We start from the raw sequence: 17,742 nt of genomic DNA, 5'->3' as shown, positions 1-17,742 counted from the left end.
ATTTATAGTATGACAGCGGCGCTGTCGGAGGTTATCAGCTCCGCCTCTGCGGACACTCAGTGCTCACAGTGCCCGGCACAGAGCAGCGTTACCTCGGCCTGTCCTGATGAAATGATCCGCTGGTTCCGACGGCTCCGTCATTACATACTTGGTGTGATCTATAGATTTGTTGTTGACATGTTGTTTTGTTTTTAATGCAGAAATGTTGACCTGAAAGTGTGAACTTTAGTATAATATTAATGTTTAACTTATTGTAACTTTGAATTTTAGATTTATATTAAAGTCGCACTGTCATTGTATATGTATTTACATATAATGGACACTATTTTATAGTGTATAAAATATTTAAAATGTGAAAACAACAATTTATGTATTTATCAAAAGTATTTTATATGTTCATTCATCAACACTGTAGGTGGCAGTAATGAGGCTTAAGTACTTCGCGCCACCCGCCATTCAAACAGTAGAACCAGGAAGTAGCTGCTGTTCCAATTGAAGAATCGTGCTCGTGTACTCCCGTGCTTGGCAAGTATGTACTTCAGTCGTACTTCTCAAGTATGTACTTTCCAAGTAAGCAAGTACATACTGGCATACTTGGGTATTGAGAAACGGCCTTAGTTCTATGGTTCAACTTACTTTACTTGCATGTTGGTATTAGCACAGCATAGACGGCATAGACTCTAGTATCTACTAGTATCTATCTATAGTAACAAATCACAACAACAGTTATGGCATTAGTGGGTATGATGGGGCATTAAAGACTGTCTTCCATTCGTCCCCCGCCCTGATCCGGACCAAATGATAAGCATTATGTAAATCGAGGTTAGTGAAAACATTGGCTGTTTCTCAATACCCAAGTATGCCAGTATGTACTTGCTTACTTGGAAAGTACATACTTGAGAAGTACGACTGAAGTACATACTTGCCAAGTACGGGAGTACGCAAGTATGGACAAGTACGCACAAGTATGGATATTGAGAAACGGCCATTGTCTCCTTTGAGGAGTTCGAAGCCAGATGAGAGGAAGTGGATAACAGTTCTTAATAGTGAGTTTATTAAGGGCGCGATAGTCAATACAGGGACATAAAGATCCATCCTTCTTCCCAATAAAGAAGCCAGCACTGGCTGGTGAAGAAGAAGGAAGCATTAAACCTGAATTCAGAGACAAGAGTCTCTGAATTCAGGTTTTCCTTCTTCTTCACCAGCCATGTACTGGTCATGTACTCTATTTTGACATGGAAGCAGTTTCAAGTTGAGAAAGGGAGAACAGACAACCATGGGGATGGAGCTCTCTCGTGCAGTCATAAGGACGACGCGAGGGAGAGAAGTGGCCTTAGATTTATTGAATCCATCACCAAGATCGTGATAGTAGGGAGGAATCAAGTACAGATCTGTGGCGGTGACTGGAAGAGAGCAACCAGCAGAGACCTAGAATGAGCAGGAATAAGAATAACCCATGAGCAGGGAAGGTAAAAACACAACAGAAGACACCACTATAGACAGAGAGAGTCTGGATCACCACAGAAAGAACCCAGATCATTATGTTGTAGAGACTGATAGGGGTCTTCTTAGGAGAAACACAATTCATATTCAGCTTTCAGAGACTGTGAATGTGATATTATTGTTCATAAGTGTTCGTTCATGTGGTAAAAACATTTGAAAACATAGTGTTCTTTCAAAAGATCAAAGAGTTCAGACGAGAAATAAAAAATATTCGTGTTAATTTGAGTTATTTTATTTGAGTCTAATTGGAAAAGCTAAAGCTAAAAGGAGGAAGTGCAGTGGTAAGACTACTACTCCCCACGATGCTAAGCATGTTGTATGATGCTTTCTGGGTACTGAAGTAAACACTTTACTAAGAGTCCACATTAAACTTCATCAACAACATTCTGACTGTGTGATATTAAAAAAAACAAGAACTTTGAGGTGTGTTAGAACTGCAACTGATGTTGGTGGAAAAGCACTAGGCATCAGTGGAAAGAAAAAGAAAATCCCTTTTACAGAAGAAGAAATCTCTGACAGAACCAGACTCAACGATGTTCAGCAGATCTGCCTTGACAGGTTGGGGTGAAAGGAAAAATGTTGGAGAGAGGAGAGGTGAGGGACAGAAAGAGGGAGAGAAAGGACAAGAGGGAAGTGAGGTAGAGACAGAAGAAAGAGATCAGGAGCAGATAAACAACAACTGTGTCAAGTTATAAGTTCATACAGGACATTTAGAGTCAGTGATGACATGTTTATAGAACTACAGTCATTTACACAAGCAGCAGCAGAGACTGTTGATAAAGAATTATACTGATATTAATTATAGCATAATAATAATGGTGATGACATGTATAATAATAATAATATTAGCCTCAAAACTGGATCTGGAGGGGGACATACTTCCATTACTTTTGGGAATGTAAACTGATTTCCAGATTTTGGACATTTATTTCAAAAGTAGTCAGTGGGATATTTAAAACAAAAATCAAGAAAGACCCTGGGGTTTTCCTCTTAGGACTTCCCTCTAGGGACTTGCATCTCACAGCATCACATTATAAGCTATTTGACTCTACTACTTCTAGTTGCTTGAAAATGTATACTGAAAGTCTGGATCAAAACTTTTCCACCTAGTATCACCCTTTGGTACAGGGAGGTCTTTAATATCCTCCCTCATGAAAGGCTACAAGCTGTTGTAAAGGGTAACGATGAGTTATTTCTAAACATTTGAACACCCTTCCTAGATTATATACCTGCAGATCTGAAAAATCTACTATTAATGGGCAGACAGTTTTCTGAGTGGGATAAGTCCTCCCCTTGTAATCCTCGAATTGAGGGACACAGATAGGCTGCTGATGACTGGTTACCCTCAACTCATGATTACATACTGCAGACTGGAAACAAGCTAGAACTGTACTTTTCCTTCATATGTCATTGTTGTTATTATTATTATTATTAATAATATTATGGTATATGCATGTGTATAGGTATGTAGGTATGTAAGTATTTGTATATGTGTACGTGTGTATATGCATATGTATGTATGTATGTTTATATACGGTATATATATATTATTTTTTTTATTTTTTTCTATAACTTTGTATAGCATGTGCTGTCTAGTGGGTCGGGGTGGGGGGTCTTATTTCTGTGTTTTGTATTATGTCTGTTTAAAAACAATAAATTGTGTTTAAAAAAAAAAAAAAAACTGGATCTGGATCCTGCAGGATGAGGACAGAGAGAGAGGGGAAAGGGAGGAGAAACACATGAACTAGGGAGAGAAAGAACAAGGTTAATGACATATAATGAAGTCATATTCATACCCTGAGTGTGAGTTGAGCTGAATCTCAGAATGGGTCTCAAAGAACTACACTTCCCAGAGTTCACCAGCAGCAGCAAAATGGCTACTGGTCACTTGGTGATTTGGAGCTCCAGTGAAGACATGGAGGGACTCAGTCATTCAGAGTTCACTCATAGGTTCAGTCCATAGACGCCAATAGTCGGTGAAATGTTTATTTACTTTCATGGTGTTTGAAATGCTGCTTAATATGTTCAAGTTTAACTGCTGTGTAGTTGGGTTAAAGGAACACATTGCAGCATTGATTTCATGTTAAACAGGCTTGTGTTAAAACAATATTTCAATTTGAGTTGGAGAAATTATTATTATAATTATTAAAATATTTAAAAGGGCTTAAGTGGTTAATTAATTTAAAATGTTTAAATAAATGTTTAAATTCAATTAAAATGCATTAAAAATGTTTAATTCAAATTGTAACTTTTGTTTTTGTCTTTAAAGGTTTACAAGCTAATTTACTGACCAGACCAATCAACTGACAAAGCCAAAAGGAAAATAAAAGTGATTGAGTCGGAAATCTGAGTTGTCCTTTGGATTTTGAACAAGTGGAGAACTTTAGTGATGGTCCAGGTTTCCCTGAGCCAGTTCTAACTATAAGCTTTATCAAAAAGGAAAGTTTTAAGACTCTGTGAACCACAAGTAAGCCTGTATTTTGGGACATACACATACACATTAAGTGATCTGTTAGGGTGATGAGATAAAACTTGTATGTTGTGCTTTCTAATAATGTTCCCTAAAGGAAGCATATATAGGTTGTTATTACTAACTTTAACTTGTGCAGTTTCTGTCCCATGATGTAATCTAAAACCTGGCTGAAAATCTTCAAACAGGCCATTAATGTGCAAATATTCATATCATTGATTTTGAAGATTTTAGAAACAGAGGGAAGATTTGATATACTGTAGGTCGGTAATTATCTAAAACATCTGGGTCAAGGGTCACCTTTTTGAGAAGGGGTTTAATAACTGCTACTTTAAAATTTGGGGCACATATCCAGTCAATAAGGATAGATTAATTTGAGTTAGTACAGAGCTGTTAATAACAGGAACCACATCTTTAAACAGTTTAGTGGGGAGGGGATCTAACTGACAGGTTGATGGTTTAGATGATGATACTAATGATGTTAACTCAGGGAGAAACTGTCTAACTGTACACCTGGTAGTGACCTTCACATTTAGGAAATTGTAGGAAGTTCTCTAATTCTGAAGTGCTGAAGAGGAGGATGATGAGAGGAAATGATCTGCCTCCTATGAAGTCTGTAGCTCTATTTACATCACTGTATTTTAATAGTGGCGATAATGGTATTACTTAGTGAGCTCAATGTTTTCTTAGGTGGTGTTTTCAAGTTTGAGAGCCACTGCTTTAGAGAGCTACCCTATCCACCACTTAACAGTTTCCATAACAGTAATCTGTAATCTTTCAATGATGCATACATTAAAAGACCTAACTATCTTCCTCTCTACTTGTCAGGACGGCCGTCTGTTGCTTTCTGAGCTGCTGGACAAGATGGACTTCATCAAGACCAGCACCATCACAGATTATGGAGGCATGAGAGTGGATGAACATGATGAACTGTGAAACATTCATTCCAGCAAGAGGAGTTTTACAGTTTTTTTTGTCACTTATAAGCAATTAAATAACTGACAAGAGCAACTGCTAAGGAGACTTCTAGTTGAACACACAGGCACTCGATTAACAAAAAAAGACAGTAAGTCAGGAAGATCTGTATTTTTACTATGATCCACATGAAATTAAAAGCATCAGCTGACAACATAATTCACAAAATATGGGGTTATAATTGTTCTAATGCAGCCAAAGGTACAACCTAATACACACAGATGCACTTGCCTTTCTGTAGGAACCTCATAGACATAATGTAATGAGTAGCCTATTACCCTAAAGCAGGGCTCTCAATTCAATTTGCCTGGGGGCTGCATGAGTTAGTCTGGGTGAGGCTGTAAGAACAACTGTCCAGTCTTCTCAATCTTTATTAATAACGGTTCAGAACATGAACATTTCTTCAGAACATTGGCTTAACTGGTACTCCTTCTGCTTCCTTTGCTATACCTTCGGCTCCATGCTGGTAGAGACCTGGCAGCGTTTCCCCTCACACAGCTGAGACACATTTGGCTTGAGGGAGGAAGCAGATGAGACCCTGAGTATAGCTTAAAGATGCTCATCAGTGAGTTTGGACCTGTACTTTGACTTATTAAAGTTCATGGTGGAGAAGAGCTTTTCACACGTTTGTGCTCCCAAAAAGGCACATGGTCCGCCTGAACATCCTGGAAAGCTCAGGGAAAGTGGGGGGCAATTCTCTCAAAAATTGTCAAAAATTGTCTGCTTTTCCACTCACCTCCCTGAGATTGGTTTTGAGAAGAGCGTTGCACTGCAAGTCAGTTAGTTCCATCTTCTCATCTCTCCTCATGATGCAGTCAGATAGGCCTCGCATTGTATTTTCTCAGGTAAATCATCGTTTGCGATTTAATCAATATCACCAAAATTGGTAGATTTGAGGTGATATCCTTGCATAATTGTATTGAGAATTCCTTTTACTCGTGTGCTAGCTGTTTCGGTTCTCTAGTGCAAATGTATGCAAACGTTTAAGCGAAAACAGAATCACATATAGGCTGCTATAGTAACTTCACAACAGCTGAGACTTTGTGATATAGATGTGTGTGTGTGTAACTACTGTTTTGAATCAGCAGCTGCTCCGGTCTGCAGCTTTCTTTCTCTCCCTCTTGCATCGCTCTGCGTTATCACCCATGCGGGCTACACTTACATTAAACTTTGATATCAAATGGGGGCCACAAAAGATTGTCCCGCGTGTCTGAGACTGCTGCCCTAAAGGTTGTGTAAGTGAACAGTATTTACCAAAAACTTCAGAATCGGTTGATTACATAGATTCAGCCAGCAGCAGTGACACCCAGAATTCCCATTCAAGTCTATGGTATATTAACATGATAGGGAGCATGCCTGTCTTAGTGTATGCTGGTTTTCAGTGCAGGGGACAAGTAAGGGCATACATGGCTGACTATGTATCAGTATCTAAGATAAACACATTTAAAACAAAAATCTGAAGTTATTTTTAACATTGTTAAAACAATGTTTTGATAATGAGTAACAGTGAAGCCACCGTTCCGGAGGGGGAGCTGTGCTTCCGAGAGCTGGTGTGGTAACTATTTCACTTCCAGTTATTGGCCAATCACAAGACAGTTGGGAATGCTCTCGTTGGCTGGCCAATCACAACACAGTCCGTCTTCTGGGGGTGAGATTTCAGTCTGAAACAACGCGGCTGACGAGATTTTGGCGCATTTACAGCAACAAGCAGGTTTTCGACCATAAAAACAAGTTAATGTATGTAAGTAGACCTCCATAGCTCACATGTGCGACAGGACCACTCTATGGGAACTTTTCAGATATTAATTTGATACATATCCATTTTTATTGAGTAGAACCTTTCACATGGTGTATGATAAAGAGTTTGTATAATCCTAAAATGAATGGACAGGAATTCTGTCTTACATTGACGCAAAAAAAAAAAAATATAGACAAAAGCAATTAAAGGAAAAAAGGAAAAACATATAAAACGGTTTCAGGGAGAGGAAAAACAATGAAGCATATAATAGTGTGTAACACAAAGGACAGATTGTCCTCTTTCCAGGCTTTTACTGAGCTACAATCAGAATGAGACTTTACATCACTACAGCTCTCGAGCCTCCATTGTCTCACACTTGCATCACTGGACGAGCTTCTTTGGCACGGAGGTCGATGCCAGATCCAGCGAAGCCAGTTCCACCCTGACAGAACAAACAGCAGGTCATTAACATCAAGCTCACATCAAGAGTACAGACACCTGAAGAGTGGGAATCTATAGCTGTGTTTCCATCATGGTATGGTTTGGTACAGTTTGACAGGGCTAAGCTCTGGGTCAGGCATGTGCTTTGACTGAGAGCCTTTACTTGCTTCAGCGAGATACGTAGTGTGATGTTTGTGGTCACCACACAGGTGCGACGTCACACTACGTACCTCGCTGAAGCATTTATTAAACACGTCACAACAGACAAAAACAGACGACATTCCGCAGCTCTTTTTCATCTGCTTGGTTTGTGGCGGTTTGTCTCAACAAGACGTCAAGCGCGGGTTGTGAATAGACGTGCACAGGAGTGATGTTTTTCTGTCGCCCATTCAGCTGACCCTGACCTTAGCATACCATTTTACTCTTATACCCCTAGGGAAGGGGGACAAAGAATGGAAGTTGAAGTTTGTAAACCGTTAACTCTCCCACACCAAAGTCCATAGTATTTTACATCACAGCAAACAGAAATTGCTAATTCACTGGTTCCTCTATCTGTAAAATTAAACATGTTATTTTGTGACTTCAGAGTTTGAAATCTCTTATTTTGATTTATTCAAGTGACACAAACTTACCAAAGAAAGCAGCAGTAGATAAGGAGCTCCTGCTAAAGACACATTTTTTTATCTATGGCCTTTGTTGCAGGAGAGTGGCCAGTTAACAAAAGGAGATTTTTGTACCAAACTATCCCTACACACCTTAAGTGTGGACACAGATTTTCATTAACATTTCCCATAAACCAATCAAAAACTCTTGCTCTCATGTCAGGGTTCTGCATACAAGTGGACACATACCCTCTGCAGTGGTATAATGTCTCTGTCAGACAGTTTGTCTCCTGTTAATGGATCAATCATGTCTTTCTTAATCAACTTCTCCACACACTCCTGAGTCACCACAGCTCCCCTGAAGAGAGGAGAGAGAAAGTGTCACATTCAGTTCAACCAAACCCAATACTTAGCATGTGACTGTCAAGAGATGGGTCGGACATGTTTGCACTCACGAGGGTCGTAGAACAGCACAAGGAATGCTGTTGGCCAGGGCGTCTCTGGTGACCGCACACACATACCTGTCCTGAATACAAAAGACACAGTTATATCACACTGAGCTGCACTGCAGACCAAATACTACACACACAATGTGGTTTGAATATGACAGACTCTATATATATATATATACACACTTATTTCTCTGTATATGACAGCTTTAGGGTGACAGTAGTTCAGTGGTAGAGCAAGTTGTCAACTGGAAGGTTGCAGGTTCAATTCCACACTATGAAAGATGAGACAGAAACTGTGCTGCACATAAATGTGCTTTATAAACCCCTAAACTTTTCAATGTTTCATTTTCTCCACTGTGTCTCAACTTTTTCAAGCGAATAATCAAATACGCATGCCAATCTCTAATGTCTAGGTCATCAATTATTAGGTGTGACTGAAAACAGTGGATGTTGTTAACACTACACACAATGCTGGGGAATTTGGAGATGTTGACAAACTGACCTGGCGGGTAAGCAATGCCAATCGGTCCAGACTGGGTTCGATTGGAGTGAAGCGCACGGTGATAAGCTCGTTCATCTTGATGGGTCGCCCTGACATAGGACACAACACAGCCTTACTCTGAAAGACATAGAAAGGAGAGAAAGTGAATGAATGATTAGAGGTCTAAACTAAAAATTTCAAACATGACTTCAGTCTAGTAGTAAAAAGCTGTCTATAAATCTGAAACAACATTATATTGGGCATAAGGGATAAAACCTTTGTTTTGTAGCATTTGCCACATCTTCATTTGTCTTTCTTTAGGGTTGCCACCTTTCAGAAATGAAAATAAGGGATGCCCCACCATGGCTCCTTGGGGCAAAGACCATCTAGACATGTGTGTTGTAAGGGTATCAGGGGTTTTTCTAGGAAAATTTCACTATGGAGAGTACATGGCCGAGCGGAGGCGGGTTGGAGTGGAGCATTTGAAAATTTTAGGTAAAAACGGGGCATTCTGACTAAAGTCAAGGCATTGCAATTATAGTGTATTATATTATAGTGTGCCCCCTCATCTGGCGCAGACGGGCCTTTTTTTTTTTCTGCGCACCGCACCTGCACTGTGGCTTCTCTCTCTCCTGAGAGAGCTGTGCTCTGAGCTTCTCCTCCAAGCGATCTATCCAGCACAGAGTGGATCATTTCGATACACGCAGTTTTATCTTTACATCCAATAATAATCTTTATGGCGAGGATCGAGTACAGTCGCGATGACGTGCAGAGGATCCGAGTAGATCTTAGTAAAACGTGTTAAAACTCTTAACAGTGCACTTGTTGCGACGTGGTCTCAATCTTTTTGTAGAAGACGCTTTAGTTTAGCTGTTATTAAGGGAATAACAGATTAATCAGATGAGCTGATGTCTTTAGTTAACTGTGAGCAGCACCGATGTGTGGTGTATGTTGCTAGGCAACCGTGACAGCAGCACGCGCACAGAGGACCGGAGCCGGGGCGGCCGGGACCCTGCGTAGATCCTGCCACAACAAGTTTGCTGGCCTTAGTATTCCCTGTGTTTAATTTTTCATCTTTATCTTTAGTGTTGATGTGTGTGTGACAGACATGTGGATTGGATATTTAAGGAAATACGGAACAAACCACGTCCAGTATAGGTTCAATACGGGACGCAACATTCAATTGCCAAATAAAGGACGATTCCGTATCTTACGGGACGGGTGGCAACCCTATCTTTCTACTCACAAACAAAGACTTTCCATCAACATTAGCTGGTGTGAAATGTCTCCACACATCGGATGGCCTACGTGGCATTTTTCTGTTCAGATAACAAGGGAAAAAGAAAAAAGGAAAAAAAACTAATGCAATGCAGATATATAGATAGTTCGTTGTATAAATGTTGTATAAATTCATATATGGTTACAAGACATCTTAAATTAAATGGTGCTAGGTAGCTTACATTTAGCAGATCTGGTTTGCCAGCTAGCTTACTACTGTAATACAGTTTGATTCAATAGTTGCTCATTAAACTTCTATCAGATCAAATATCTTCCTCATATCAAAACTTAAATGTGTGGCTTCAATAGCTCAAGTTTCTGTGCATGTGATGGAGATGAATGCACAGCGCATACGGGGGTTGATATTCAACAGCATTTGCATCAATGTTTTAGCCAAGACTATGCTATAATATATTATTTACAAGCTATATTCAAGTTCCCAAACATTTACTCATTACTCATGGAAAGTTTCCATCTTTGCAACCCTAGTTTGGATCCAGGGTCGACCTGCCTTTTACTTTGAAAATTGTGTCAGCATGTACCAGGCAGATACCCAAACCAAACACAAAGAGAACATCATGCCATCAAAATCTAAAGCAAAAAACCTGACAAAGTCCAACCACTAAAGTGTGTGTCGATGTTAGAGACTGCAAGGCGAGTCACATGCTGGAAATGGTTTTTCATGCCAACACTTTCATCTTGGTAATCCCAAGTAGTCTCTAAAAGTGATGGTTCAAGTTTTTTAAAGTGAGGTTGTATGAGGTACTAAGACACTTAACTTAACAGCAGGTCTCTTAATAAAATCCACACCTGCTTAAGTATAATTCTTAACATCTTCTTCACAGATGCCCCCAGTACTGCACAGCTCAACTCCGTTTGATATGGTTGTCATTTACTATAGTACCTCCTCAATGTGGTCAGAGCATCATAGCACAGCTGCATGAAACCCCTGACTTTGTTTTATATGTGACACACAAACTAGTGCCTTGTAAAGCAGTTATTTTCAGTGTACTTAATCATTAGATTAGTTAATTAAATTGATTTGTTCACAGAATTGTTCAGTACTTCCTGCATGAACACAGAAATATGGCTGAAAGGTTTGTGATGGAGCTCACGATCTGCACTTTTGGCAGTACCGTCACTGAATACACCAGACTCCTGTTAAATATTGAGATTTTAGAAACGTCCATGCCAAATGTTAGATTAATGCATGCTTTCAGGATTTTTATCATTTAACTTTTTAACCAATCTACAGTTTGACATTGTTTGCGTTAATTCTTGTTTCAGACATTACGCTCATAACTCTTCCAGAATCCAGTGCTGACACTCTGACCAATCTGTAGCCCAACAGTGTGTCGCTTGGAACCTCATCAAAGTAGGTACTAAACAAAAAGAACCAGGTACAATTGTTACTGGAAAAAAAATGCAGAGTCAAGCCCTGCTGGAACTGGGTAGTGGAAAAGCACCATGAATGAACATGCATCCAGTGTGAAAATGGGATCATGCTGGTTCCTGACAACAGCTGCACAGTGACGGTGCGCATAGGAAAGTCAGTGCTGACTAAGGTCTGTCATTATTCTTCAAATACTTGCTTACCTCTGCGAAGGAGGTTATGTTTTCGCCAGAGTTTGTTTGTTTGTCTGTCTGTTCGCAACATAAGCCTAAAAGTGACAGACTGATTTGGATGACATTTTCAGAAAATGTCTGCAATGGGACCAGGAACAAGTGATTAAATTTTGGGCGTGATCCATAGACACCATCACTGGTTACAACACTCACCGTCTGACCAAGGCGCACCGACGGGTTGTATTTTGTAGGCACTGAGCTGCCTTGGTGGAGGTCTGCGCTCTCCAAGTGCTCTTCTAGTTTGATTCTTGTATTATTTTTCTCATTTAATTTTAGAATTCCCATTTCAATTGTCAACATGGTGTCATGACTGATGTCCATCATTTGTTTGCATGTATAACACTCAAGCCCAACTTTTACTCCTGCGTAAAGTGCTCTACGTCGGTTACGGAGAGTCCTCCACGTCGCTAGAGAGTCTGTTGGAGAGCCTCTCTGTTGTCTCTGACTGCATGAAATATTTTATGTCCATCACTCCGTCAAGGGACAGCGGAGACGGCAAGGGCTACGATTGGTCCTCAGCCAGTCTCTGGGCGGCATTAACAGGCATGCGGTGGGTGCCCTGATGATTAATATGAGGTAGCACACGGCGTCTCCTCAGTCTTTCACGTCTCCATTTTTGTCTTTCTCTCTCAAGACGCCATTGCTGGAAGCACAACAACCTTGTGTAGCGACCCCTTCTGATCGGGTGGGAAATTGCAGTGTGTATCCGGCAACACGACGGAAATCTATGAGGGCTCGATGGGTCTCCATGGTTATGCAGTTGTAGAATATATATACTATACTACTACACTATATACTGTGGACTTTGGGCGTTATGGTCAAATTTAACAAATTTGAGAGTCATGTAGATCTGTGTTGCCACTAAAGGCCACTAAATCTGCACTGCATAGACCTCCGATTACATGATCATACATGGAAGGCAGCACCTCTGTAGTAAGATGTGCCCTGCTTGGCATTTCATAGCATGGTTCCAGTGTGCTAATTAAATGGTTAAACCCAGGGTTTTCCACCACTGAATAGGTTTGCATGTCTGATGCTACACATTCCCCCAAAGTGCTAGTTATGGTTTCAGCATTTGAGGAAGTTTTGCTCCAAATGAGGATGGAAGAGTTGCTTATGTTAACAGAGCCGTCTTCTTAGTTATGTCTACGTCCTTACGATGCATGTGCTTTGCTACACCACGCGAAACATACCACACACTGTGGTTTTCTCATGGTGACTTCAGAGAAGCGGAGGGGGTTCCAGTTCGATCAATGATAAAGCGGTAGAAGATGGATGGATGGACAAGCTGCTGCCCAAAATCTATGTAACAAGAGAAGTGACTCACTGGTTTCTTGAGCAGAGTGGGTTTAGCCTCTGGGGTCAGAGAGGGAATCCAGAAACTAGGAAGGCTCTGGCTGGAAGAAGCAACTGCAGAGCTAGTGGAGGATTCCGCTGAGCTGCTGCTCTTCTCGTTGCCTTTGTTCTGCTCTGGAGAAATAAAATTAAAAAAAATAGTTAGGCTTCATTGCCACATCATTCTCAGAGCAGCACATTTTGGAAAGAATTGCCAACATGACTGTACCATTATTTACTAGTTTGGAGTTTTATATACACATAACCTGATTTGTTCCCCTACACAGGTTAGCATGGGCATAGCTTCAGTGTTATGTGGATTAGCATAAAAATAAGTGAAGTTTCAGTCCATTAGCTAGTGCCAAGTGCCTCACTAGAACTGTTTGAGTACATCACATGTGATATTGCAAATACTGAGTATGTTGCAAATATCATAATATCTTATTGTGGCGTCTCTGGCAATTCCTACCCCTACAAGACGATGACCAAGTAGAATACGAGTGGCTTCACTCTGATCATGTTCGCGTGGTTTGGACTAAAGCACTATAACAATGGGAAGATCAACAATGCAGAAATGTACCAGATGTGAATGGATTGATAGGTTTGGATACAATGCTGTTCTCCATGGTTTTGAACCTCTCCACCTTCTCTCTTTCCTCAGACTTGGACTCCAGCTGGCTGCTGCTCTTCTGTGCTTTCTTCTGCTTTTCATAGAGCTACAGAGTAATGAAAGAAAAACAAAGATTAAATGCAAAGAAACTACATTTGTACAATACAGTAATATAAATTACTACAATACACAAGCACAACAAATATTTAAATGGTCTGTATTTATATGCCACTTTTCTAGTCTCATGTCCACTCAAAGCTGCTTTACTCCGTTTCCCCATTCACTCACATTTTGATGCAGCACATCTATCACCAGTTCCTATCACTCTTCTCAAGCCCAAATGTCTTGCCCAAGGACACATCAGCATGTTGTAAGATGACTTGCTCTACCACTGAGCTACGGTCACCCCAGGATGGAGGAAACTAGAGCACCCAGAGCAACAGTGCTATCTGATACTTTTATTGGTCATTGGTTCTTTTTCTTAAAAAAATTAAAAATGAAGATTTTAGAGTACAAATTGAAAGCATTCATTCATTTTGGATTCATTCATCACGTGTCATCTTACAATACATTTGAATATGTATGTACAGGACTTTTTTCTAGTCTTCTTAGACAAGGATAAGCAAAATTCACCAACTTTACAAGCAAAGGTTTTCAAGTGCTTAGTTACTTCACCCCACAGAACTAAACCATGGAAGTGGTGTGTGGTCACGTGTTGTGTAGAAGTGGTCAGACGTGCACGTTTTACCTTCATTTTTTTGGCCATCTGTGTCTTCTGATGAAGGATGTATTCCAGAATAGCCTGTTTCTCATACAAGTATCCATCTGGCCTAAGAAAAACATCATATGTATGCAATCACATGATTATGGCATATAGCAGCACTTCTCTCACATTAATGGGCCATCACATAATCAACATTGACCAAAAAAAAAGATTCCATCTTTTTTACCCGAACACAATTTAAAACCATCTCTGGCAGCCATCTCTGTTGGTATAAGGGAGTGGTGTTCTCACAACAATAGAACACACCTCACTACTGATATACTGTACACCTTTGCTCAATCACACCTCTCCAAAATAAATGTAGAGTCACAAAACTTCATTGTATGGTGAGAACAAACTGTAATAAATGTTATAGACCCCCACCTTTCAGCATATGAACTAGATTGTAAAAACGAATGATGAAACTGTGCCCTCCCCCCTGCTGCCTCCACAAATTGCTGGGTGGTCTGAGGGAAAAACTGTATAATATCAGTTAATTTGAGTGTGTGTGGTGCAGAGAGAAACCTACGTTACAACAGGAATCTCACAAGGCTGAAGGGACAGACAACAGCAGTCAAAGTCTTTGATGGCATCTTTTCCCAGTCGTATGCTCTGTGTCCCATAACCAGATGCCGCTGAGGGGGAAAGTAAGCACACACACACAAACACAACATGCTCACAACTAGTAAAACTAGTAAGTTTATGTAAAGACATGCTTAGACTGCAGACAAATTCAAATTCACTGCAGCGCTCCTGGCTTCCGACAACAACGCAATAGCGTCATAACGATAGTTCCGGGTCACAACAAAATTGAATATCAAAAAAAAACTAATACATCCACAGTATTTTGTTTCCCGATTTCTGTATATTTGAACATCCAGACAACTGATCATTCTGTCGTTTTCCCTTCTCAACCACTGCAGAGAAACGGCTCGTTTTCTGATTTCGGATATATTTTCTTAAATTGAATTTCCGTCAAGTACACGGACTCGGGACCCTCACTTAAGCATTTAATCTGAAAAGTGACCAATTTTAACAATACGTGAAAATCCCTGATGTATACAATTGACTTAGTAAAATAGAGATCATTCTTAGGAGCGATTTGGAAACATGAATCCATCTTTACTCACCAGTGTCCTTCTTTTTCTCGTGGTAAGTGTAAACAGCTCCAGCCGTGCAGTTCTTTCCATGTCGGGTCATAGTTCATATACTTTAGATTTCTCTTAATCAGTCACCTGATGAGGAGGAACAGGGCAGCGTGTTTACGTAGCACTGAGCAGTTGTGCTAACGTTAGCGACTAAAGGTAAACACTTGGTAAACTACATGACAAACAGTCACAGTCTCTAAGAGCTAAGGCTGAATCTATTAGCATTGTTTAACAAAGAGGAGCATTAACTGTTGGAGGACATAGATGAGACGCTTCTTACCTTTCAGAACTCTACCGGAAACTCAGTTTATGTGCGCACAGGCGGAAGTGAGGCGACTTCCGTTTGTTCTTCTTCTTTTTGAGGTTTTATGGCCGTTGGCAAACAACTATTTGGTGCATTACCGCTACCATCTGGTTGGTGGTTGTATGGAGTGTGAATCAAAATGTGGTTCGAACTGAACTATTATATACTATACACACACACACATACATACACATATATATGTATATATATATACATATATATATGTGTGTGTGTATATATGTGTGTGTGTATATATGTATGTATATATACATATATATATATGTATATATATATATATGTATATATATACTACTATATACTATATACTATATATATATGTATACATATATATATATAGTATATAGTAGTAGTTCAGTAAATTGTATGTCGTATATATATGTATATACAGTACTGTGCAGAAGTGTTAGGCCACCATTAGATTTGTTGTTTTAGCAATGCTATAACGACAATAGAGGATAATTATTGTGCTTGCTGAAAGGCAGCACACTATTGTCCTTCTTAAGTTTTCTTATTCCTGTCAGCCAGATTTTTGGTCAACGTCCGGTCAGAACCGGTGTAGTGTGGAAATTGAAGATAGTGTTACTGACCCTTGTCGTTCTTCCGCCATATTGGATTGAATAGAAAGCTCAACTAATCTTTCACAGGTCACAGATTTTGTCCGATCTTCACAAAACTTGACGTACATGATCCTTGGACCAAGCCTCACAAAAGTTACCAGAAGGATTTTTGATTTTCGGAAGCATTTGCCCGTCACAGCCAGACGAAATCAGCGGCATAGCCGCCAAACAGGAAGTTAGCTCATATATCAGGATCGCTTTCACATATCGAAACCAAACTTTGTACATGAACTCGCGACTCAACATCTGAAAAAAAAAACATTACAATTTTATGGATATTTCACAGACTTATTTACATGACCACCAACTGACCTTATTGCTGTGTAAATACTGATATATCGCAGTGTTTCAGATCATCTGTATTAATTGAGCTCATAGCTTTCCTTATATGCTAGTGTATGCTAGCTGAGGGGGCAACTTCTTCAGGTCATGCACCCATCCCATGATTAAATCAGTGTTTTAGTAACACCAAATACATTACAAATACAATACATTTAATTCTTAAAATGTGATATTTATTCACAGTAAACATGTGTTAAAATGATAACTCTATATTAAACTCTTATATTAACACTATTAAATTAGTTAAATTGAACAAAAATTCCAATTGTATCTTCTCCCCCCACCACGCTGCTTATTATTTATTTAAACTTATTATTATTATTAGAAGAAGAAGAAGAGGTTTGCGCTGTGTTGAAAAACATATTTTCCTGTGGAGAGCAGCGTTGCACCTCTTGGTGTAAACAGGGGCAGTAAAAGGTTGAAGGACTATGCTGAATGTTTGGCTCGAATTTTTCTTTTGCTTCTGCAATACATTTCTCTCACTACCCCAAATTTTCAATAAACCAGAAAACAGAGCAATAATCCTTTGGACAATGTATAGTTTGTATATTTCTCTACAGTCATTGTACATTTTTTTTTCAGAACACATATTCATACATCTTGTCAAATTTATTTTATTTTGTATAGTGTAATATTTTCAGATTCTAGTTGCCTTGCCTATTTTTGCACTTTGTGTTTTATTTTTGTATTTCTCTGTGTCTTGTTTTATTTTTTCCCTGCCATTCAAATTACTGACTGGAAGCTTGCACAATAATTCATGTATCTGCTGGTTCACTAATTGCAAATAAACAACAAGATATTCGAAATCTTAAGAGTTTCAAACTGTGTTGAAGAAATATGAACTGTGATTGAGAACTTCAAACTGTGGAGGGCAGCATTACACCTCCCAGTGTACACTCTGCCAGAAATGATGGGAACAAATGAATGAGGGGGGGGGGGGGGGAAGAAGAGGTGTAACAGGTGACTTCCCTTAGGTTAAACATCCCAGTCGCTCTCTGTAATTAGCTACCAGTTACCATGGAAAACACTGGTTCTG

General features: G+C 39.7%; 1 protein-coding gene across 2 annotated transcripts; it reads right to left on the bottom strand.

The window, feature by feature from the left end:
- Positions 1-6,875: 6,875 nt before the first annotated feature.
- On the bottom strand, positions 6,876-15,734 carry nosip (nitric oxide synthase interacting protein). 2 transcript variants are annotated; one of them, XM_083896272.1, is made up of 10 exons: positions 15,703-15,734; positions 15,405-15,509; positions 14,804-14,909; positions 14,260-14,341; positions 13,482-13,617; positions 12,894-13,036; positions 8,684-8,800; positions 8,185-8,255; positions 7,979-8,087; positions 6,876-7,128 (listed from the first exon to the last, which is right to left on the bottom strand). In XM_083896272.1, exons 2-10 carry the CDS (start codon positions 15,472-15,474, stop codon positions 7,057-7,059), a joined length of 906 nt encoding a protein of 301 aa, XP_083752398.1. In that variant the 5' UTR covers positions 15,475-15,509; positions 15,703-15,734; the 3' UTR covers positions 6,876-7,056. The 2 variants fall into 2 exon arrangements, 1 of the variants encoding a protein (XP_083752398.1); XR_014592944.1 differs by lacking the exon at positions 6,876-7,128 and having other exon boundaries at positions 8,038-8,087; positions 8,365-8,800.
- Between the last annotated feature and the right edge of the window lie 2,008 nt (positions 15,735-17,742).

The sequence above is a fragment of the Microchirus variegatus genome (genome assembly GCF_963457635.1).
Source record: "Microchirus variegatus genome assembly, chromosome: 10".
NCBI lineage: Eukaryota > Metazoa > Chordata > Actinopteri > Pleuronectiformes > Soleidae > Microchirus > Microchirus variegatus.
The sequence above is the reverse complement of the archived record's forward strand: the minus strand, read 5'-3'. Positions and strand labels throughout refer to the sequence as shown.

Excerpts from the sequence above, each read along its gene's own strand:
- nosip (XM_083896272.1), bottom strand. The coding sequence starts at position 15,474 with ATGACCCGACATGGAAAGAACTGCACGGCTGGAGCTGTTTACACTTAC. Across the intron at positions 8,256-8,683 it reads TGGCATTGCTTACCCGCCAG|GACAGGTATGTGTGTGCGGT; the intron begins GTCAGTTTGTCA and ends TTTTGTATTCAG. Across the intron at positions 8,088-8,184 it reads TGTGCTGTTCTACGACCCTC|GGGAGCTGTGGTGACTCAGG; the intron begins GTGAGTGCAAAC and ends TCCTCTCTTCAG.